At 39.9% G+C, this 23,214-nt stretch overlaps 1 protein-coding gene across 1 annotated transcript; it reads left to right on the top strand.

Moving 5' to 3' along the window:
* The first annotated feature begins 1,425 nt into the window (after positions 1–1,425).
* LOC109101268 (rab3 GTPase-activating protein non-catalytic subunit-like) lies at positions 1,426–22,928 on the top strand. The gene is made up of 35 exons (XM_042742346.1): positions 1,426–1,759; positions 2,696–2,760; positions 2,985–3,102; positions 3,216–3,297; positions 3,581–3,628; positions 3,890–3,965; positions 4,128–4,229; positions 4,388–4,487; positions 4,605–4,703; positions 5,003–5,151; positions 5,270–5,349; positions 5,468–5,557; positions 5,668–5,807; positions 9,465–9,660; positions 9,748–9,891; positions 16,107–16,189; positions 16,333–16,397; positions 16,471–16,561; positions 16,656–16,777; positions 17,071–17,275; positions 17,825–17,922; positions 18,013–18,118; positions 18,205–18,365; positions 18,466–18,637; positions 19,080–19,220; positions 19,323–19,429; positions 19,656–19,722; positions 19,835–19,905; positions 19,994–20,029; positions 20,110–20,184; positions 20,358–20,573; positions 20,972–21,061; positions 21,290–21,490; positions 21,791–21,955; positions 22,033–22,928. Exons 1-35 carry the CDS (start codon positions 1,441–1,443, stop codon positions 22,183–22,185), a joined length of 4,233 nt encoding a protein of 1,410 aa, XP_042598280.1. The 5' UTR covers positions 1,426–1,440; the 3' UTR covers positions 22,186–22,928.
* The last annotated feature ends 286 nt before the right edge of the window (positions 22,929–23,214 follow it).

The following is a 23,214-nucleotide window of genomic DNA, read 5'->3' as shown; positions in this document are numbered from 1 at the left end:
GATGTTAGGGACATGCTTTTTCCTTAATTTTTTTTATATTGACAAAGCAAACAGGATGCAGAATATCAGTTCAAATTTGAATGCAAGGAAAAATTCATTTAAATAAAAACTGGAAAAACAAACTTTGTAAAGACAAAAACCTTTAGGTGTGGTCACATTTATAGTTGCTCTTCAAAATTTCACCAAATACAGTCATTTTGATGAGTATTGCCTGATGTACTTCCTGCTGAAATTTCCTGTGATTTAGTGATCCTATAGTACCCAGCGTCAACTTTAATGGTGTATTTTTTTGGATTTTAGTGTAGTTTATCATGAGTGTTTGATCACAAGGTTATGATCACCTTGTTCCCTCTGAGTGTCCATCAGTGTGCGGCGTCTTCTCCACAGCTTTAGCCCTTACAGGAGCTGTAATCCAGGTCCAGGCTGCGTTCACTGCCCTCCTGAGTGACCCATCAAAGAGGCAGCCACAGAGAACGAGGCAGGGCAGGACCACGTGCAGGTCTGCCAGGAGCCAGACAAACAGCAGGAAGAGGCCGGCTGTCAGCAGCACACATCTCACTCAGCCAACAACCTAGCTGCCTGTTTCTCAGCAACTGAACAAGCCTGCCGTCTCTGACGCTGTGAGGGGAAGGAGATTGATCAGTGACAGGCCCGGTCTGCGCAGCTTTAATGTGTTTCTTTAATACCTGTTGGTCTTGAGTTGAAAGCTGAGATCTGTTTGATGTTTTCATGGAGACCTCATTGCCTCCTGAAATTCTTCTCTTAACAAAACTCCCTTCTCCATGACCAGGTTTCTTGCGTAGAATATTTTATTTCATGAGTAAATATTTTTACAACTGTGTTATTTATAAAGCACTAGTGCACGTGAAGGCTTCTAGTACTAAAATCTTAATTTTAACTCTAAAATCTTAAGTAAATTAACAATAAAGTCACACCGACAAACATTCATATATAAAAATGTCTTGTGTTTAAAATGTTATACATTTATTAATTACAGTATTTGTTGGCCAAAACAGTTGTTTGATAATTTGTAGGCTACCTTTTACTTTCTTTTTTATTATTATTTCTTTTTTTTTTTTGTTGTTTTATTAGTTTATTTATTATTTTTTTCTTGTCTAAAGGTGCTAAAATAATTAGCATACCTGAACGAAAGGATGTTATCTTCACCTCTGAGGAAACTGCCTCATTCAGGAAAGAGTTTTGAACAAGTTAAAATAAAAACAGTTCTGTACACTAACCCTATTATATTATATTATATTATATTATATTATATTATATTATATTATATTATATTATATTATATTATATTATATTATATTATATTATATTATATTATATTATATTATATTATATTAATAGAAAATACACCTAACAGAATTGAAACGTGCGTGTCCTCCAGGTCAGCAGGGGGCAACCGCGCAATTAGCGTGTCTACAGCGGATGTGTATGTGTAATCCCAAACTCACAGAACAACAACACACTGACACCTCAGCTGGATCTTCTGACCCGTTCGGGTGCAAAAAAACACTCGACACCCTCACAAACTTCACAGACAGGATCATAAACAAACTAAGAGGCGGATCGCGCAGCGGGCAGAGGGTTTATGTCGTAGAATCCGCAGGTTTTGGGTCCGGTTCCGCCCGAATCATGTCCTGCTGTCTGCTGGATTTCGGCCGGGTCCAGGAGCTCAGACAGGTTCGAGAGTTTCTGTTCCCCAAGCACAACAGCGCCGGACCCGAGGAAGAGAAAACACAAGCAGGTACTGCCACGGATCTATATATGACTATATTATATGTTCTATATTATAGATCAGTGGGTACTGCTGGAGTCAGTATGTGTGTGTATGTAAAGGCCAGTTTAATGATGGTTCTCCTGCACTGCGGTTGTTCAGTGATTTATGGGTGTCAGTTCGGGTGTGTGGGGTTCGGCTTGGATGATTGGTAGAGTTGGAAAGTGGTTTTCGATAGGTAAAAGAAGAATAACACAGCCATGACCAGAACTGAGAGGCTGTGTGTTGGGTTACAATATGGAAACCACAATGTCCCCGCAACGATAATAAAACGACAGTGATTAACTTAGTAAATAGTTTTTTATTAAAATATATAAATGCAGAACGATGTGTGTGAGGCATAGGTTTAGAGTTAAAAGATATAAAATATACTGTTTTATACTGAGCTAATAATAAGTAAATTGAATGTGTTGGTGAATTCTGAAAAAGGAAAAAAATGCATGAAAAGTGAATTGTCTGACTGAGATGCAGAATAACTTATTCACTCCCTGCAGAGAGAAAGAGAGAGAGATGGAAGGAGGAGGGGAGGTGTATTTGACCTTGGGGAATGAGTCATCCTGCAGAAAGGTCCTGAAACACATGACTGCGTTAGAGACAGTGAATGAACGAAAGACAGACGAAGAGAAAGACAGGGAGAAAAGAAAAAGGAAAGGGTATATTGACATTTTGTAAATGAGATAAAACTTGCATTGACATGATTTTGTCATGTGATTGGCAGATGATTTGTGTCAAAACACTTGGCCATAGAGGCATAAGACAGAAATGAGCATGCAGGGGATGAAAAAGAGAGAAAAAAGAAGATGAGACTATGTATGAACTCTTACAGATCGAGCAGACTGTTTAATGTGAATAGATTCATCCTCGCTGACTATATTATTTACAGCACATTTTTTTCTCTTTCTCTAGAGAATGAGTTAACGTGGGATGACTCAGACTGGGGCTCTTGGGAGAATCCTGATGCTAAAGAGATGGTGCCGGTTTGTATTAAAAGATCTGAAAATTGTCATTATTTACTCCACCAATGTCATTCTAAACCTGTATGTTATTATTTTTCCGTGGAAGACAAAACTTGAAATTTTGAAGAATTTACACACCTCTCTTTTCCATACAAAGACAATTCATAATGACCACAAAATAACATAAGTCCATCATAAAAACACTTTCCCCCCCTGAATTCTGCATGTTCTTCTCTTAGGCTGAAGAGGAGGAGCAGCAGCAGAGCGCCCCATGGTTACAGGACTGTGTGCTGTCTCTCTCACCCTGCTCAGATCTGCTGGTCATCGCTCGAGAGCACAAAGCCGCATTTCTCTCTGGTACACACACATACAGTTCACACAGCAGTAATTAATCTCTTCTTTACTTGTTATTGATTGGTATAACTCGTATGTGAATTGATTGATTGATTGATTGATTGATTGATTGGCAGCTAAGTGGCGGACAGGCGAGAGTGGGCAGGAGGAAATGACCCTCGCTGTGACCTGGAGTGGAACGCTGAGCGCTGAGGAGGGGTAAGAGACGGAAGAGGAGAGGGGAGGGTCAGGATTGGATGGTTTTATGAGAAATAGTATGAAGGGATTTAATCCCACAAGAAGACAGAATGAGTTACAAGACAGAAACGAAGGACTGAGCAGTATTATAAGTAAAGGAGTTTGTAAATGTTTAATAAAAAGATATGTTTATCATAAGGAGGATTGTAAAAAGTTGAAAGATAAGAGGCAAAAATAAAGAAATAAAGAGTGGCAAAAATCTGTTTCACTGGTTTTCAGTTTTTTTTGTCTGTTCTTTCCACAGGGAGTGTATCAGTAGTGTTATCTGTATTCCACTGGCCAGCCAGAAAAGGTAAGAACATCACACTCCCATACATGCTCCTGTATACAATGACAGTAAAAAGTTTTATTTTGTTTCAAAAGATTTCTGTTCAGCTAAGAATTCCACAAAAATATTAAGCAGAACGACTGTTTTCAAAATTGAAAATACTGAGAAATGTTCCTTGGGCAGCAAATTTGCGTTAAGAGCATTTGCATAAGAGACTTCTTTCAAAAATGTTTGTAAAAATTTACCAACCTCAAAAGGTAATGTAAGTGCTCATGATGTGTTTAGGAGTTCTACCGGTCGGCCTGATTGGACCTGTATTGTGGTTGGATTCAGCTCAGGATATGTCCGTTTCTACACAGAGGTATTGTGATGTTTTCTGACCTATACATTTACCAGCTGAGTTCAGACTCTCTAATGAATTGATATGTTTAATAAACAGCATATTAGTCATATTTAATCAAAACCAGACCAGTACCAGCACAGTCACTGGTCTAATCCAACATGTGTATGTGTGTGTATATAGAGTGGTGTTCTTCTGTTGGCCCAATTGTTGCATGAAGATCCCGTGCTACGACTGAAGTGTCGCACCTATGAGATTCCACGTCACCCTGGAGTAACGGAACAGGTAGAGATACCTCTTACACTGACTTGATGTGTTCAGTCCTGCACAAAGCATTTGTTAAGGTATTGTTAGCAAGGCTAAACATGACATCTTAAACAGTAGACATCTGCCTGCTCTGATGACGTTCTGATTAGATGTTGACATGCCTGTTTCTCTATCAGCACGAGGAGCTCAGTATTCTGTACCCAGCAGCCCTTGTCACTATCGATGGCTTTAGTCTCTTCCAGTCTTTACGTGCCTGTCGAAACCAGGTTGCCAGAGGTAGGAGAGAGAGACTTTGACCAGGCTGTCATGTGACAAGTAGTCCTTTACCTATTTTTATTTTATTCTGTCATCTGATCATGTTTTCACCTGTTTTTTTCCCTGCATCGGTTCCAGCTGCAGCAGCAGGAAGTGATGTCATCCAGCCTCCACCACTGGCCTATAAGAAATGGGGCCTGCAAGACATGGACACAATTGCAGACCATTCCAGCATAGGTACAAGAGAGACTTCTTACAGAAATCATTCTAATATGCTGATTTGGTGCTCAAGAAACATTTTTTATTATTATCAATTTTAAAACTTTGGTTCTGCTTAATATTTTTGTGGAAAATGTGATGAATAGACAGTTGAAAAAATATCATTTATTTGAAAATGTATTTTGTAGCATTATAAATGTTTTATCAGTTTAATCAGTTGAATTCATCATTGCTTAATAAAATTATTAATTTCCCACAAAAAATTACTGATGTAAATCTTTTGAATGGCAGTGTGAGGTAATGTCTTTCTCTTTCAGGTATTACTACTCTGAGTGTGTTCGATCAGATGAAAAATGCATCTATCCTTGGAGGATTTCATGCTTCGGTTAAAGGAAGCCCTCCTGCTATGAGTCAGTATATCACAGTGGGAGGTGGACCCTACACTGGTTTCTTCTATGCTATAGAGGTACATAAAAAAACATATACAATCACATCTTGTTTCATCGGTCTGTTGTTGGTGTCTATGGCTTGTTTGTAGTTGTTCTTGTGGATTATGGCCATTTTTCCTCTCTCTCCCATCTCAGGGTAGTTCTCAGCCTCTTCTCTCCCATGTGGCTCTGGCTGTGGCCAGCAAACTCACATCAGCTCTGTTCAGTGCTGCCAGGTCTGTGTGCCTGGGTTATTTTAACTCTTGGCTCTTATTAGCACGGGCCTATCATATTCGGTTTCACTCCATGTTTACTCATTCTTTGTCTTGGCCTCTCTCTTTACTTCCTGCTTAGTGGTTGGTTGGGATGGAAGAGTAAAAATGAAGAGGAGTCAGTGCAGAAACAGAAGCCAAAAGTGGAGCCAGCCACAGCCCTTCCTGTTAGGTAACTCTATGTGCAGTCAAACTACCTCTAATCATGCACATCGTTGCCTTTTAACTTCTTGTAATCATATACATACACAATATTTAACTAATTTTTCTGCTTCTATTCAGGTTTGGTCTTCCAGATTCTCGTCGACATGGCGAGTCTATCTGTCTCTCTCCATGTAACACTATGGCTGGAGTCACAGATGACTTTGGCAGAGTCACGCTGCTGGATGTGGCACGAGGCATCGCTATCAGGATGTGGAAGGGTGAGCAGTGGAGCGCTACTAATGTAGTCTGATTTGTATCAGGCATCTTATGAGCCAGATCCTATTAAATTGCACAAAACAACTTGTGACTCACAGGATTTGAATACCAGAATCAGAATCAGAAAGAGCTTTATTGCCAAGTATGCTTGCACATACAAGGAATTTGTTTTAGTGACATAAGCTTCTAGTACACAGAGAAAACAACAGCACACAGACAAAAAAAAATACATATATTTAAATTTAAGTAGACAAATATTGAAAATTAAATAGAAAAAAAAATTGTATGAACAGTTGTGCTATAGATGATAAAATGGAATAGAATAGAGTGAGATGCAGGGATGTACTAGGATAGAGGTGGTAACAAATAAATAAAAGGTTATTGCACATTATTAATGGATAAAGCGGGGAACATTTAACTGTTCATGAGGTAGATTGCTTGGGAGAAAAAAACTGTTCTTGTGCCTGGCTGTCCTGGTATTTGTGGCTCTGAAGCGCCGGCCAGATGGCAAAAGTTCAAAAAGGGGATAACTTGGATGTGAGTGATCCAGAGTGATTTTCTTAGCCCTTTTCCTCACTCTGGGTGTATACAGTTCTTGAAGGGTGGGCAGGGGAGCACCAATAATCCTTTCAGCAGTCCGAACCGTTCTCTGTAGTCTTCTGATGTCTGATTTTGTAGCTGAACCAAACCAGACAGTTTTTGAAGTGCACAGAACAGACTCAATGACGGCTGAGTAGAACTGTTTCAGCAGCTCCTGTGGCAGGTTAAACTTCCTCATCTGGTGAAGGAAGTACACCCTTTGTTAGGCCTTTTTAACAATGAAGTCAATGTGATTGTCCCACTTCAGGTCCTGAGAGATGGTGGTTCCCAGGAATCTGAATGACTCCACTGCAGCCACCGTGCTGTCTATGATGGTGAGTGGAAGGAGAGCAGGGGGGTTTCTCCTGAAGCCCACTATCATCTCCATTGTTTTGAGTGTGTTCAGCTCCAGGTTGTTGTGACTGCACCAGACAGCCAGCTGCTCAGTCTCTTGTCTGTAAGCAGACTCGTCGCTGTCCTGGATGAGACCGATGACTGTAGTGTCATCTTCAAACTTCATGAGCTTGACAGAGGGGTCTTTAGAGGTGCAGTCGTTGGTGTACAGGGAGAAGAGCAGTGGGGAGAGAACACATCCCTGAGGGGCGCCAGTGCTGGTGGTGTGGCTGTTTGACATGAATTTCCTCTCACTAGTCTGACTAGCTGTTGGCTATCTGTCAGAAAGTTGGTGATCCACTGACAGATAGAGCTAGGAACAGAGAGCTGGGTCAGTTTGGTCTGGAGGGCTGTCGGGATGATGGTGTTGAAAGCCGAACTAAAGTCCATAAACAGAATCCTTACATAAGTCCCTGTTTTGTCCAGATGTTGTAGGATAAAGTGCAGTCCCATGTTGACTGCATCATTTACAGACCTGTTTGCTTGGTAAGCAAACTGCAGGAGGTCCAGTAAGGGTCCAGTCATGTCCTTCAGATAAGCCAGAACCAGTTTTTCAAACGACTTCATGACAACAGATGTAAGAGCCACAGGTCTGTAGTCGTTAAGTCCTGTTATCTTGGGTTTCTTTGGAATGGAGATGATGGTGGAGGGTTTGAAGCAGTAAGGGACATCACACAACTCCAGAGATCTGTTGAAGATCTGTGAAAAGATGTTAACTGTTAACGGTTGTGTAGAGAGATGGTCAGAACGGGTGTGGGGGGTTTCAAATCTACAATAAAACTCATTCAGGTCTTCAGCAAGTTGTTGATTCGCCTTAGTGCAGGGGGATTGTGTCTTGTAGTTTGTGATGGCTTTCAGACCTTTCCACACTGAAGCTGAGTCATTGGAAGTGAACTAATCTTCCAACTTTTTAGCATAGGTCCTTTTAGCCACTCTAATCTCCTTATTCAGTGTGTTCCTGGCCTGATTGTACAAGACTCTGTCCTCAATTCTGTAGGGATCCTCTTTGGCCTGACGAAGATGTCTGAATTTTGCTGTAAACCATGGCTTATGGTGATGAATGTTAAATGTCCTGGGTTCCTATACATATATCCTCATAGAAACTAATATAGGATGTTACAGTCTCTGTGAGTTCGTCCAGATCGGTGGTAGCAGCTTCAAAAACACTCCAATCAGTGAGGTCGAAACATGCTTTTAAAGCCCACTCTGTTTCGTTGGTCCATCTCTTTACAGTCTTTACTACAGGTTTAACAGATTTAAGTTTTTGCCTGTAGGTTGGTATAAGATGAACCAGGCAGTGATCAGAGAGCCCCAAAGTTGCCCATGAAACAGAGTGATATGCATCCTTTATTGCTGTGTAACAGTGATCTAGTATATTACTGTCTCTGGTGGGACATGTAACATGCTGTCTGTATTTTGGCAGTTCACGGGAAAGATTTGCTTCATTAAAGTCCCCAAGAATGATTAAAACGGAGTCCAGGTGTTGTTGTTCTGTCTCTGTGATCTGATCAGTGAGTTTCTGTAGAGCTGAGCTCACGTGAGCTTGCGGAGGAATGTAAACACTCACAAAAATGAACGAGTGAAACTCCTGCGGTGAATAAAACAGCTTGCAGTTAATGAACAGTGCTTCTAGATCAGGACAGCACATATTCTTTAACACAGTTACATCTGTACACCACCTTTCATTGATGTAAAAGCATGTCCTGCCGCCATGCGATTTCCCCGTTGATTCTGCATTGCGATCTGCTCTAAACAGCTGAAAGTTCGGCAGATGGAGCGCGCTGTCCTGAATGGCGTCATTCAGCCAGGTTTCCGTGAAACACAGAGCAGCAGAGTGTGAGAAATCGTTATTTGTCCGGCAGAGCAGAAGAAGTTTGTCCGTTTTGTTGGGTAGAGAGCAGAGATTTCGCACCGGCTCGCTTCCCCGTCTGCGTGTCCGGAAGAGTTTGGTCAGTGCCACTGCTCTGCCGACCAAATAATCCAATCCAAATAATCGAAAACCGGTAGGAGACTTTGTGGTGTGTTCTGCCAAATGTTCAGCAGTTCATCCCTGGTGAAACAGATTGAATATGAAAGACAAAAAAACATGAAAAACTAACAAAAACTCTAAAACAACAGGAGAGCAAAGCACCTCAGCTGCCATGTGTGGCGCCATCAGGACATGTGATAAATGCTTCATACGTGTGATAAATGCTTCACTTTACAAATGCATGCAAAGCATCACAGCTGTTAACTAAAACAGTATCATTATGGACTGTTTGTTAATATAACAATATTGAACAGTTACACTTTTCCATTTTTTGTTATCTTCAAATATTAAGACATTAAAAAGTATCACAGTTTCATATTAAGCAGCACTTATTATAATTTCCTTATAATTATTGTTTTTTGTGTGGTTTTTAAGTATATTATTTTGATTTCTGAAAGATCATGTGTCACTGAGACTGGTGTAATGGGTTCTTAAATTGACCTTTTGACTGTTATTAAAATAGAAATTAGTAATTTTAAATTGTAATAGAGTTTCGCTATTATTACAATTTTACTGTTTTTTGTCAAATAAATGCAGCCTTGCTGAGCATGAGAGGCTTTCAAAAACATTGAAAAATAACTTTTGCCCCTAAACTTTTGAACAGTACTGTATACAAACAAAAATGTTTTTTCCTAATATCTATTTAATGTGCTTGCAGGCTATCGTGATGCTCAGCTCGGATGGGTGCAGGTGTCAGAGGCTCGTGGGGAGAGAGATCTAGCCACATCTCCTTCTATGCCCCGCCGGCATGCCCAGTTTCTCGTGATTTACGCCCCACGTAGGGGTATTTTAGAGGTGTGGGGAACTCAGCATGGACCACGAGTAGGGGCTTTTACTGTAGGAAAACACTGCAGGTACATACTCGTACACAAAACCTTAAAACAAAACTCCTGATTGCTACCATCTGAAATTGCATATTCATTTATGTCTCTCTCTTTCAGGCTGCTGTACGCAGGTCACAGGTTAATGGGTGTGAACAGTGTAACCAGTCAGGGCTGGCAAATCCACACACAACAAGTGTGTCTGTTTGACCCGGTTAATGGAGCACTGAGAGCGGTCACCATACCATTCCACCTGGCACTCAGGTGCACGCTCAAACATAAATATTCATGAATGTGTGCACATTAATATTCACGAACACACACACAATGCTGGTTAGTGTAGTGAATCAGCTCAAGGGGGAAATATGAATAATCAATCATAACTAGTTATGATTAATTATAAATATTTAGATCCGCTGTAAGTATTTACTTGACATCTCAGTGTCAACTGTCTGTCAATTCTGAGAACATTACTTTCCTGTTTAAGGAAAACAACTTTCTTACTGTACAATACTACTCAGAGCATGTAGCAGAAATCTGCATGATTAGGGACTCCAGTTATGAACAAACAATTAACAACCTCAAGTGTGATACAAGTAAGACTTTATTAACTACATAAACACTTAAACTAGTCTAACATACACACACACACACACACACACGCATACAGTTGGCATAGGAAGAGGGGTTAAAGCTTAAGCAGTAAAGAGAAGAGAAATAAAGACATGAAGCTATGGTACAGTTTGATGTTCAGCAGATATACAGCCTGAAGGAAACATCAGTTTCTTAATTCAAACACACCTTTGTAAAAACGTGCAAATGATACTTATTGTATCACTTAATAAGACTAAGTTTGATACTTGCACGTCTTGTCTGTCTGAAAGGGAGTCCTGATGGAATCTGAAGGCTTAAATTGATCTTTGCTGAAGTTGGTTGATGAAAAAGAACCAGTTCGAGTCAGAGGATCTTGAAGTGGAAAGACTAGGCTGAAAGCCTGGCACAAGTTTAGGTTGGGTTCTTGAGGACTCTTAGCTCTGCATCTTACCCTGGAGTTTCTGCATCTCAAAACTAAAACTTCTCTGATCTGGTGATTAGTGAAAAATAATGAGATGGGGAAAATTGGGTACATGTCCCTACATGCTTTGTGAAATTAAACTACATGCCTGAACGAAACAAACCTCTGGAACACCAGATACAGACCAGATACAGCGGTTACCGCTGTAAACAAAGCTGCACTGCACTGAAACACTGCTTTAATATGAACTATACAGAGACGAGATGAAAAGAAAATACCATGTAAACTTTTCAGAAGACAGTCAGCAACCCTCAGAAACACATTCATATAAACCCCCAAATCAGTAATGAGGATTTTTTTCCAATAGTTTGTGCATCATGAACAGTGAGTGATCTGCCTACTAGAGTATTTTTCTCTGTGCGTCAGTCTTCAGCTTCTTTGGCCTGTGTTAATGGGCGTTAACAGACTTTATATTTTCACAATTTGGAAAATGTTTCACACATTTTGGAAAATGATTGCATTGCAACGCAGTTTGTTTAAGTCCAGAACAGAGAGTTGCAATTAGGCAAAAAACGTAAAGCGTAAAGGCCAACATATAACATTACTTTGTACCGTCGGCATAACATTATTTTCATCATCAAGTGGGCTCGCAGACAGCCATGCACCCCGTGGTACTGCTCATATGTCGAGCTCATCCGTCCGCGCTCATCTGCTGTTAAGTATACTTTTGAAAACTGTGCGGACGCGACTGTGTGCAAGGTGGTAATGATCGTTTGTTGTGATGTTTAGTCGGGCCTTAAGTTCGGCCATCCTACACACACGTGACTGACCACTCGCTCACACCTACAGGAGGAGGAGGGGTCAGTGTTACTCTCTACACTGCACTCAGCCTGAGGGATTCCTACACTTTCAGTCACTGAGGAAACATGGAAAACAACGCATACTGCAGGAACGGTATAATGGAAAATAATGGAAATTATCAAACCTTGAAACCGGTTATCGGCCCCCCCCCCCCCCCCCCCATCATAGCTTTGTGCAAGCCTGAGGGAGTTTGCACTGCTGAATGAAGGTGAGGGAGTTGGATGTTTCTCCCACTGTTTTTCCTCTTGCAGCTCATAAGAGTACCTGAGTTCTCTTTGGACCATGTCAAGTTCGTCTTGAGTGTTGTCCAGCTGCTGGATCAGAGTATCAATTCTGGCATCTCTGTGTAGGAGCTCAGATTTGCTGTATTTAAAAGTTACTTTGTATGAAAAAGCCCCTTTTCCAGGTCCTTTCTGGCTGCCTTTGCCAGCTGCTCTGGTTGTTCAGCAGCTGTCAGTGCCTTTTGAAGTCTGTTGGTTTCCTCCTGTAACTCCACTATGCTGGGGTCCTTGTGGGATGTGAGATTTGTGATCTGTTGCTTGAGATCATTTACCTCCTGTTTCAGACCCATGAGGACATTGGCCAGGAAGATGATGATCTTGGTGAGCTCTTTGTAGTCATAATTCTTGCTTGAGTCATGAGTCAGTAGTACTCTTCCCTTGTTGTCCAGTTGTTTTCGGCTCTGGTGCAGTAGGTTGTGGGCAGCCCTGGGTAGAAGGGTGTTCCTCACAATGCCTGGCCAGTCCTTTTGGTCTGCCGTCTGGGCAGTTAGACTGAGCATCCGCAATATTTTGGCAAACTCATGTTGAGAGTAAGGGCCAGAGACTAATGCAAGGTCAAACAATAACTTAATAATTCTTCTCTAGATAAACAGTTAAAATGTAATTAAATTTAGATTTAATTAACTAGTTACTGATCAATAGCATTCAGGAAGGATACATCTGAGTTTGTTACATTAGCTGAGAAGAATTGAAGATGGGGAAACAGAGAGTAGAGAAAGTGAAAAATCAGAAACCAGGGATTAGGTTAAATTCAAATTACTTCACACTGCATACACACATGCTGTATTTAAAAGCTTCAAGTAAAGGATGCTAACCCCTAATTGTTAAAGCTATTCGGTAGCTTAGCCTAAGATGAAACGATGCTAAGTCATGTTAGCTTAGCTGCTTAAGGTGGTTTGTTTACAATCTTGCAACACCAGGGGCCCGTTCTTCGTATGTTGCTTATTACATCCGAGATGAAATGTCACATCCAAGATGATATCATCGCGCTAATCAGGATCTGGCTAATTCGGTTCTTCGCACGCACCTGTTGTTGATGATTAGTATGGCTGGATGGAGTTATCTGAGATAATTGCGCGTTCATGTGTTGGTTTAAAAGGGGTTATGTATCGATACTCAAAACCACAATCAGCAATGCAGCAACTGGCTGGCAGCAAGACAGCAACGTAATTACATCATACAATTAAAAAAGACGCCTGACGAAAAACTTGACAAAATTCTGGACTTTTATAAGGAAACAGCCAAGTGAAAACTACATAAATGTTATAATAGATAAATGAAATGTGCACTTTTTATTATATTTAAATTTTTTTACATGATTCCCAATTATTTATATTCACAATTTCTAATATTTGTACAGGCTTTACATTTTTATTTCAATGTAGTTATTAGCAGTTAGTTTAATTTTATATTTGAACAGATTTGATACGTGACAGCATTAATTAAAATTTCTTAAGGGTCAAGATCATGTTATCTGCATCTCCTGCACTCCATCAAGCCACTCCCATAATAGCTGTCATCACTCAAATTAATGCACGACCCTACATTATCTGTATAGCATGTGTGTAAGACTCTAATACATTTATGAAGTAATTATTTTATGACGAATAAATCATTCAGTGAGTAAAACTGGCTGTGTCTATAGTATTAAAGACTACACAACATTATTATATTATCTTTAAAAAAATATATTATTATTATTATTTTAAATTATTGTCCCTGGATCAGTAGGATACTCTTGTAATAAAGCAGCGGTGGCTGGGACAGATTTTAAGTATCAACTCTGCTTAAAAAGATGCAATCTAATCCTGTTTACATGAAATAAGCTTACTCCCGAGCAGGTTTAAGCTTAAGGACCTGTTGCTATGACAGCAACTCCAGGATGAGCTTCGAAGAACCAAACAATCCAAGATCATGCCAAATCATCAACAATCAAATCCAGCTAACTAAGTTAGCGACCTACGAAGAACGGGCCCCAGGTGACACGTGTGCTATGTGGAATTAGCACTTCCTGTGACAAGTCGTTGTCATGGTAACCAATGCATGCCAGTGCAATTCAAGCAGTTTAGTGTCTGTCTATTTCAAAGAAGTTGCCCACAGTCTTAAAACGTGGTGCTTTCAGTCCTTCAAGACTTGTTGCATTAAATAAGCACTTCTGTGAATGCTTCTCTAATTTAACAATAAACTTCTTGCACTTGTTTAAAGAATAACAAAAAAGGTTTACTGTAAGATAAAGCTGGTTAAAACATATATGTAGTTATGTGTGCCTTACACATGAATACTGAAGTACAGTATTTCACCTTAAGTTTCACTCAGCGAGTGAAACACAGTAATGACCACCAGGTTGCTAGGCTTGTATACATACACTCAAAGTGTAGATGAATTGCATTGGTCTAATTATAATCTATAAGGCCTTTATGCTGTAGAAATATTAGCATCACTCAAATCTATCTTTATATAACACTGTACTGAGATTTCTTCATCAGAAACAGTTTAAACAATACTGCAATTTTGTGATTTCTTCACTAAAGCAGATTAATGCATTATGGTACAGTTTGGACAATGCTGCTGAGCTGAGATTTCTTCGTCAGAACAGACTTGCGCTTTAATACTGAAATTAGGTTTTTTTTGCTAAGATCAGATTAACCTTACACTGATACCATTAAGCATGAAACACATAAAGACTTTCAATCATAATAGAGGTACCAATTCAAGCTCCTACTTATTCTGCATTTAAACAAGCCAGCAAATAGGGACACAAATGCGTATCTCAAGTCACGCCCTATTCTTACCAGAATTATCAAACACACACTTTTAGGTGACAGTTTTAAGCTCATAACCTTTGTTTTATCATGCCTGCATTCTCCACCAATTATGTAGCAAATCAACTCAAAGGGGAAATATGAATAATCATAACTAGTTATGATTAATTATAAATATATAGGTCCGCTGTAAGTATTTACTTGACATCTCAGTGTCAACTGTCTGTCAATTCTAAGAACATTACTTTCCTGTATAAGGAAAACAACTTTCTTACTGTACAATACTACTCAGAGCATGTAGCAGAAATCTGCATGATTAGGGACTCCAGTTATGAACAAACAATGAACAACCTCAAGTGTGATACAAGTAAGACTTTATTAACTACATAAACACTTAAACTAGTCTAACATACACACATACACACACACAGAAACACACTAGCATACAGTTGGCATAGGAAGAGGGGTTAATGCTTAAGCAGTAAAGAGAAGAGAAATAAAGACATGAAGCTATGGTACAGTTTGTTATTCAGCAGATCTACAGCCTGAAGGAAACATCAGTTTCTTAATTCAAACACACCTTTGCAAATGATACTTATTGTATCACTTAATAAGACTAAGTTTGATACTTGCACGTCTTGTCTGTCTGAAAGGGAGTCCTGATGGAATCTGAAGGCTTAAGGCCCGTTCACACCAAGGACGATAACTATAAAGATAACGATAAAGATATAGTTCTAAAAATCGTTTTCAGTATTAAAGAACAGCAGCGTTCACACCACAACTATAACGATAAAGACAAAGAAAACGATATCGTTGGAATCACTTTCAAAACGATTTTTTTTCCAGCTGAAGAACGATAAAAGATTGACAGCCAATCAGAATCCATCCTGTTGTAACGCGGTCGAGAATTTAAAGCGCCAGACGAGCGTGCGCTTAGAATAAACAGAAGATATCGTTCAGCCTGCAGCCAGACCCTCTCGTTATCTTTATAGTTATCTTTATAGTTATCGTTCTTGGTGTGAACAGGCCTTTAAGCTGATCTTTGCTGAAGTTGGTTGATGAAAAAGAACCAGTTCGAGTCAGAGGATCTTGAAGTGGAAAGACTAGGCTGAAAGCCTGGCACAAGTTTAGGTTGGGTTCTTGAGGACTCTTAGCTCTGCATCTTGCCCTGGAGTTTCTGCATCTCAAAATTAAAACTTCTCTGATCTGGTGATTAGTGAAAAATAATGAGATGGGGAAAATTGGGTACATGTCCCTACATTTCTCAAGTGATTATATCTAGAAGGATAAAGATATAATAAGGATGGACTGTATAGTACAAGGGTACATTTGTTTCAAAGTGAATTTAGAGTGAAAACTCTTAATTAGTTTGGATTGTATAGTAATATTGTATTTTTGTGTGTCTTTGTTAACACGGTAACCAGAGGCCTGGTTTTCTCTACCACATGTTTTGCATGTTGGGGTGGGGTATTGTCCATTATTTGCTAAATTAATTTGTGTCTGACCCACCTCATTCATTACATTAGTGCAAATGTGTCTGTTCTGTACTGTGTTGGGCAGTGATAAGAAGAGCGAGCGTGCTAAAGACATGCACCTGCTGAGGAGACTCACCACTTTACTGAGGAGCAGAGAGGTGGAGCCAGGTCAGATCTACCTCATTAATATTCATGAGATGCCATCCATATGCTTTGTTGTCATCCAAAACAAATTTAAACAACCACTACCCAATGTTATATTTTAGTTCTGTTACACATGTTTGAGTTGACCTTTAACCTTTCATTGACAGCTCTGCTTGAGAGTGAAGCGCAAAGTGTGTTACTGGACATTAAACATCCAGCTATTAAGAAACAGGTTAGTAAAACAGACGTATACCAACATATATATGTTAACAAATTGTTTGATAAAATATCTGATTAATTGACAGGCCCTGGAGTCACTTTTGTCCAATAAGACTGCACCAGTGTCCTGTTTGACCAGTGTTACTCGTGCATTATTGGCTAGCCTGAAAGAACAAGGTAACACCCTCAGTCCTCGCTGGGCGTAGTGTATTTTTTATATTTAAACACTTATGTCAATGTTTGATCTGTTTTTCATGTGTGTTTGTATTAGATCCTGAAGCAGTTGATGAGTCGTTGCTGCAGTTTTGTTCATCCCAGCTCAAACTTCTCCAGCTCTACACAGACGTTCAATTACTTCACACACCAGATATATCACCCACTGAGCCAGAACATGTGTGTAATACAGACATTATCCTGTTGACCTAAACCAGTGGTTCCCAATCCTGGTCCTGGAGAACCCCCAACACTGGACACTTTTGGTGTCTCTCTTATTTTACACACACATTTGAGGTCTTGGAGTCTTTACCAATGAGCTGATGAGTTGAATCAGGTGTGTTTGAATAGGGAGCCATCTAAAATTTGTAGTGTTGGGGGTTCTCCAGGACCAGGATTGGGAACCACTGACCTAAACTAATGTATCACCTTCACACTAGGATTTAAACTAAAGGCTTCTCCTTTCCATACAGCCGTCGTTTTCTAGCATTGAGGAGGATCTTGCTCGTGTTGGCCCAGTCCTGCAGCGATACACAGAGATGAACACTCGGCCCTGCGTCTCATTTGCTCAAGACTCAAGTGAGCCACTTCCAGTCCGAACATTTCTGTCTCAGTTGGAGTGGGTGAATGGAGAGCTCAGAGTGATTAAACAACCTGATACCGACTGGACCCAGCTAGGTATTTATTTCATTGTGCATTATTTTTATGCTACTTATGAGTGTCATAAATGTTTACATTTTAAGTTTTCTTTTTAAGGATGCACAAAATATTGGTACCACACAGGTTTTCGACTATTTTTAAAAAGATAGTTAGCCCAAAAATGAGAATTCTATCATTAGTTACTCACCCTCATGTTGTGCCAAACCCACGAGACCTTCATTCATCTTCAAAACACAAATTAAGATATTTTTGATGAAATCCGAGAGCTTTCTGACCCGACATAGACAGTAGCGCAACTGACACATTCCAGGCCCAGAAAGGTAGTAAAGACATTGTTAAAAAAGTCTGTGTGACATCAGTGGTTGAACTGTAATGTTAATGAATCTACAAGAATAATTTTTGCGCGCAAAGAAAACAAAAATAATGACTTCATTCAACAATTTCTTCTCTATAATCCATTATTGTACTGTACTATCAATTATTTGCAATAAGATGAAAATAAAATCATATCATTCAAAATCTTAGTATTGGTGCATCACAAATGTTTTTTTGGGGGGGGCATTTCAGGTAGTTTCCTGTTCTGGGGTTGTCTGTCTGGTCAGAGTCCTTTACAAAGAGTGTGTGAGACTCTGCAGGAAAGTGGCATTAGCCCTCAGCAGCTACTGGTAAGTGATATAAAGAGAAAAAAAGCAAGTGTTGGAATATAATGTGAATTTGCTTAAATGTAATTTCTGCTTTTTTATATCTCTCTGGAATCTTTGCTTTTGTCAGTTTGGCTGAACAAAGAAAAGGATATACTGAAGTGCCCAGACGCCGTCTCACACCTGCACACGCTGCTGTCCACCCTCAGCTCCATGAAAGGTCTTTAACGTCATCTGTGAGAGAGATCAGCCTGTATTTTTATCCAGTATATTAACATTTTAATTCTGTGTGTGTATGTGTGTCAGGAGCGGTGGATGAGTCATGGGACGGCCAGTGTGTCTCACCCTGGTGGCAGCAGGTGCGCACAGCTTGTGTTCAGTCTGAGAGCTCCGCCGCCGCATTACTAGCTGCTCTAGTCGCTCATCGTGTAGCCAAGAATGCCATCACCAGGCTGGCAGAGAGCAAGGTGGGTGTGTGTGTGTGTGTGTGTGTGTGTGTGGATTTTTTTTTCTGCTTCTGTAGAGTTGGTGTATTATGTGTGTAATGCTCTCTCTCTCTCTGTGCAGTTTCAGGAGTGGGAATGTGTTTCTCTGGAGTTGGAGCAGTGGATGGTGTGTATAAAGCAGTTGGAGGATGTTCTTGCTCTGCAGACGCTGCTCTGCCTGCCGTCTCCTCAGGGCCCTACAGGTGGCTCTGTCACACGCTGCTCGGTCAAAACACTATTAGAGAGTGGCAGAGGTACATAAAACACATAATCTACTGTTCCAAAGCTTGGGGTCTGTTCCAAGGTTTGGAGTATTTATTTTTTTATATTTTTAATTAATACTTTTATTTAACAAAGATGCATTAAATTGAACAGAAGTTTATATTCATTAAAGAATGGCTGCTGAACATTTAGCTTTGCCATCACAGGAATAAATTACATTTAGAAATATAGCTTAATAGAAAACAGTTGTTTTAAATCGTAGTAATATTTCACTATATTACAGTTTTTTTCTGTAATTTATGATTAAATGTTATTTATGAGACTTCTTTTAAAAACATTTAATATATTTTGCCGACCCAAAACTTTTGAACAATTGTGTATACTGGAGCTGTCAGTTAAAATAAGATTTAAAATATCTGCTTTCATACAAGTAAAGATGAAATTCTATTATTTGTAATGTTTTCATATTTTTAGGTGGTGTAGCAGACTGTGTTTCGAAGTTGCTCTTCAGACAGGGTGTGTCTCCAGATCTCCTGAGGGATATCCTGCAACGGAGGGGAGAGAATGAACCCACACAACAGCCAGCACAGCCAGGCGGGGAGGAGAAACTGGAGGGTAATGGTGGAGATTCCTGATCAACTTACTTAAAATTGTTATATGGCGGTTTCCTTTTATAATATGTGTTTGACTGAAGCATCTGTGTGTGTGTTGTCTTAGAGCTGCTGGAGTGTGTGTGTCAGCGGTTCCCAAATTCTCTGTCTCCTGATGTGCTGTTTGCTCACTGTAGCTGGGAAAATGTGGTCCAGTGGAACAAAGACCCAGAGGTAAAGTCTTTAAACAATCTCTTGTTAAGCTTTCGTAACTGAGATCCGGTAATTGTTTAGAAATGACCAGGAAAAAATACGGCAACCAAATGAGTTTTGTTTTTGCTAATTCATTTTGTGAAAGAATTGCATTTATTTATTTCTAAGTACTTGTTCGTAAAAGTAAAGTTGCTGGAGAAATATCAAGCAGTCATGGATGACTTTTCATCTCTTCCTTTCTCTTCAGGTGGGACAGTACTTAGAGTGGTCAGTGGAGTTTTTGAAGATGATATCCAGTCCTCACATTCAGTTGGGTAAGAGATATTTGGCATACATTGACTAGATGAAAGCTGATTTTGGCACAACTTATTTCAGAAGGAATTCCATGTGATAATTCTGTATCGTTCATCTGCGCTCTTCTCTCAGGAGTCTCTGCTATGATGTGGCAGACCTTCATAGTCAAGCGGTTTTCGGCTGCTGCCTTCCTAATGGAAAAGGTTTGCATTTCTGTGTACTCTGGCTCTTCGTATTTGTGTGTTGCATTTAAGATTTAATAATTAACCGACTGTGCATGTGTTGATGTAGGTGGGAAAGGCACCTAAAGACCGGCTGTGCAGACGGGTAAGAGAAGTCACAAAGCATCAATTAAATTCAGGTCTGTTTCATTTCATTCAGTAACGTATATATGTGTGTGTTTTTAGGATGTAGGAATGGGAGACGCAGCTGTGAGGAGTTTCCTGGGCTCTTGTGTGCAGTTACTACAGACCCTGATGGAGGTCTCATCTTCCTCTTTTCTCCCTTTCTTTCCTTTTTTCTCCAGAGTAAGGGCTGATTAAACTGAATGCATGGGCGGAAGCATGTCTGAAGTTACTGTGGATTTTACTGTGATGAGCAATGCATGGGTTGAAATAAAACGAGACATATATTCTAAACTTGTTTTCTCTGTCAGGCGGATTCAGCGGTGGAGGAAGTGTCTGCTCCAGATGTGTGTGTGGAGGAAGTGTGGGGCGGTGCTGAGGGTCCAGTGTCTATAGTGGAGTTAGCTCTGGATCAGAGGTCTGTTCACTATCCACTCGTGCAGCATCACTGTGTGTTAGCATCACTGCTGCATGCCACCATGACCTTCTGTCTGCGTCTGAAACCGCTCAGCCTGTTCGACAGCAAGGTAAAAACACACAATTATGTGTTTATGTGGGACACATAATTTTCTGTCACCCTCAACTATATGTCTATATTAAATTATTTGCAATTTGAGTTTTTCAACTATTAAAGTTTCCATGAAATCAAAATGGACAGTTATTTTTTTATGTGCCCTTATAATCTTTAACCAAAAACATTAACTTCCCCTCCCCAAATTTGCAACAACATCTCTTCTCTGATGACTTGTGCAACCTGTCACTCATACTGTATGAGATCACAGCACTTAAACAATGATCTGTTCAGTTCCTGATGGACAAAATTCATCCCTACATTTTCACATTCAAGAAGCCATTTCAGTCAAAATTCATTGCTTTATCTGTTTTATGACAACTTATTCTTTTTTTCCTTTTCTATCGCCTACAGGGTAAGAATGCGTTTTTTAGAGATTTGTCATCCATTCAGTTGCTGCCCAGTGGAGACACGGACCCCAGCCTGGTGGCTGTGAGACAAGAGGTAAGTCACAGCGCCACTCTCAGCACTGGAGCCAGAACTGCAGCCATCAAGAACACCTCCATGCAAAATGGCTTTATTTTATACTAAATATTTATTTTATAGTCACATGCATCTTACACAGTGACAGTGAAATCTAGACCAAAAGGCTCTTAAATTACAGATCATAAGATGTTTATAACTTACCTTTCTACACCAATGTTGATGTATTTCCGTCTTGTGTGTGTGTAGTTTCTGATGAACGTGTTAACAGGCTGGGTGAAGGTTCTAGCTGAATCCGAGGAGAACGGTGTCAAACACAGCGGTGCTGAAGACATGTGGCCGTCTGTGTGTATGGAGCTCTCGTCTCTACTGCAGGTCAATACTGACATCCTGCGCAGACATCTCGTCTGTGAGCTCTACAACCAGGGCCTGGACCTGCGGGCCGAGGAGGTAACACAAGGGCGTGGAGATTGGGGTCTAGGGATTCTGAGTATTCTTTTTGCTTTTTTTATCCTTTCTTTTTGATTTATTTTGTTTTGTGTTTTCAATTCTTTCTTTTTACTTTTTCTCTTTTTGTATATATATATATATATATATTTCTTTTTTCTCTTTGTGTTGAATTTCTTCTCTTTAATTTCTTTTTTCTTGTAATTTCTTTCTTACTTTTCCTTTATTTTTTCTTTGTATACATATCTTTAATTTCTTGTTCTTAACTTTCTCTTTTTACTTTTTCTTTTTGTTATCTCTCAGGTGATGATGGAGGTGCAGGACAAGGATGTTTTGGGCTCTCAGCTGCTGGTGTTGATTGGTCAGAGACTCGCCTTCTCTCTGCTCCACTCCCAGTCACAGACCAAACCCAACATGGAGCTGCTGGCCCGTCTGCCGCCCACGCTCTGCACCTGGCTGAAGGCTATGGTGAGCTCACACAGACTGCACAGTTCTCAAAACTCTTATCATCTTAAACTCATCTGTGTCATGGTTTGTGTTGCTAGGACCCTAGTGAGCTGCGCTGTCCCTCAGTCCCTCTGTCTCAGAGCAGTCGACTGATCAACAAAGTCATCGAGATGCTCCCTGAAAACCATGCCCAGTACAGCCTTGCCCTCCACCTGCTGGAGGCCGTGGACTCTTTTCATGAAGAGCCCTGATCTGAAGAAATGCACAGGAAAAGAGAATGAGAATCATGTTTATTTTTTTTTATATTCTAGACTTTAAAAGTTTCCCAGAATCCCTGAGACCTGGAGAACCACCCAGTCAGCAGCCTAAATAAATGCAGCTTCATCATCATCATCAGTAATCTGCTTAATTTAGCAGACTTGAATTTCTTTTTCACAACTGTCACTAAAATAACATATCAAGAGCAATAGCACATCTAGAGCATGTGCTATCCCACAATGCCTGTGCACACGGAATGTGTCACAAATAAAGGGCCTGGAGTCTCTAGTGTCTAGAGTATTATTAGGATTAAAACAATGTTATTCTTGTACAGTAGTTCTGTAATTAAAGAAGAATGGCATTCTTTACAAGGAAGCTTTAACATAATATTGTGCTGTAATCAGTATAATCAAAACATTACAGTATATTAAAACCATGGGGGGGGGGTCTATTTTCTATTTCAAATTCTAGATGTTCTTGTTCATTTATTCTGACAATTAAACATGTCTGAAATGTCTCATTGATGCTGGTTAGTAGCAGACAAGCAGTAAAATGTCATCTGTTATTGTATGTGTTATTTTAAATGTATAAGTTTAGGTGTGGTTGCAAGGTGAGACAAAAGAAAGATTTCACTTAAGTAGAGCTGAACTTTTATGCAGTCCTGTACCAGCTGTGCCTGGCTGCTCATATAATGCAACGTTAACGTGATACCAAAAATAAAGACAATTTCAGAGAACTGTTGTGGAGCTCATTGTTCTCAAAATGAAACCGCAGCATTAAACTTGCAACAGCATTAGAATATGGAAACTTTCAAGTTCTGCCTCATGATATCCAAACAATACATGCCATTTTGGCTTTAATGGGACGCAGCATGACACTCTGCAACCCTACCGTGTAGGACAAAACTTCAAATAGATTGAGAACCTCACTTACATGTGCCATACCATCTCGTCTCTTTACTACTAGTAATATCAGGAATAAACATAAATGAACACATTGTGGTAGGCTATATAAGAAATGTA

This window comes from Cyprinus carpio, chromosome B17 (assembly GCF_018340385.1).
Source record: "Cyprinus carpio isolate SPL01 chromosome B17, ASM1834038v1, whole genome shotgun sequence".
In the NCBI taxonomy this organism is placed as follows: Eukaryota; Metazoa; Chordata; class Actinopteri; order Cypriniformes; family Cyprinidae; genus Cyprinus; species Cyprinus carpio.
The sequence above is the reverse complement of the archived record's forward strand: the minus strand, read 5'-3'. Positions and strand labels throughout refer to the sequence as shown.

Excerpts from the sequence above, each read along its gene's own strand:
- LOC109101268 (XM_042742346.1), top strand. The coding sequence starts at position 1,441 with ATGTGTATGTGTAATCCCAAACTCACAGAACAACAACACACTGACACC. Across the intron at positions 3,966-4,127 it reads ATGTCCGTTTCTACACAGAG|AGTGGTGTTCTTCTGTTGGC; the intron begins GTATTGTGATGT and ends GTGTGTATATAG. Across the intron at positions 18,638-19,079 it reads ACTATTAGAGAGTGGCAGAG|GTGGTGTAGCAGACTGTGTT; the intron begins GTACATAAAACA and ends TCATATTTTTAG.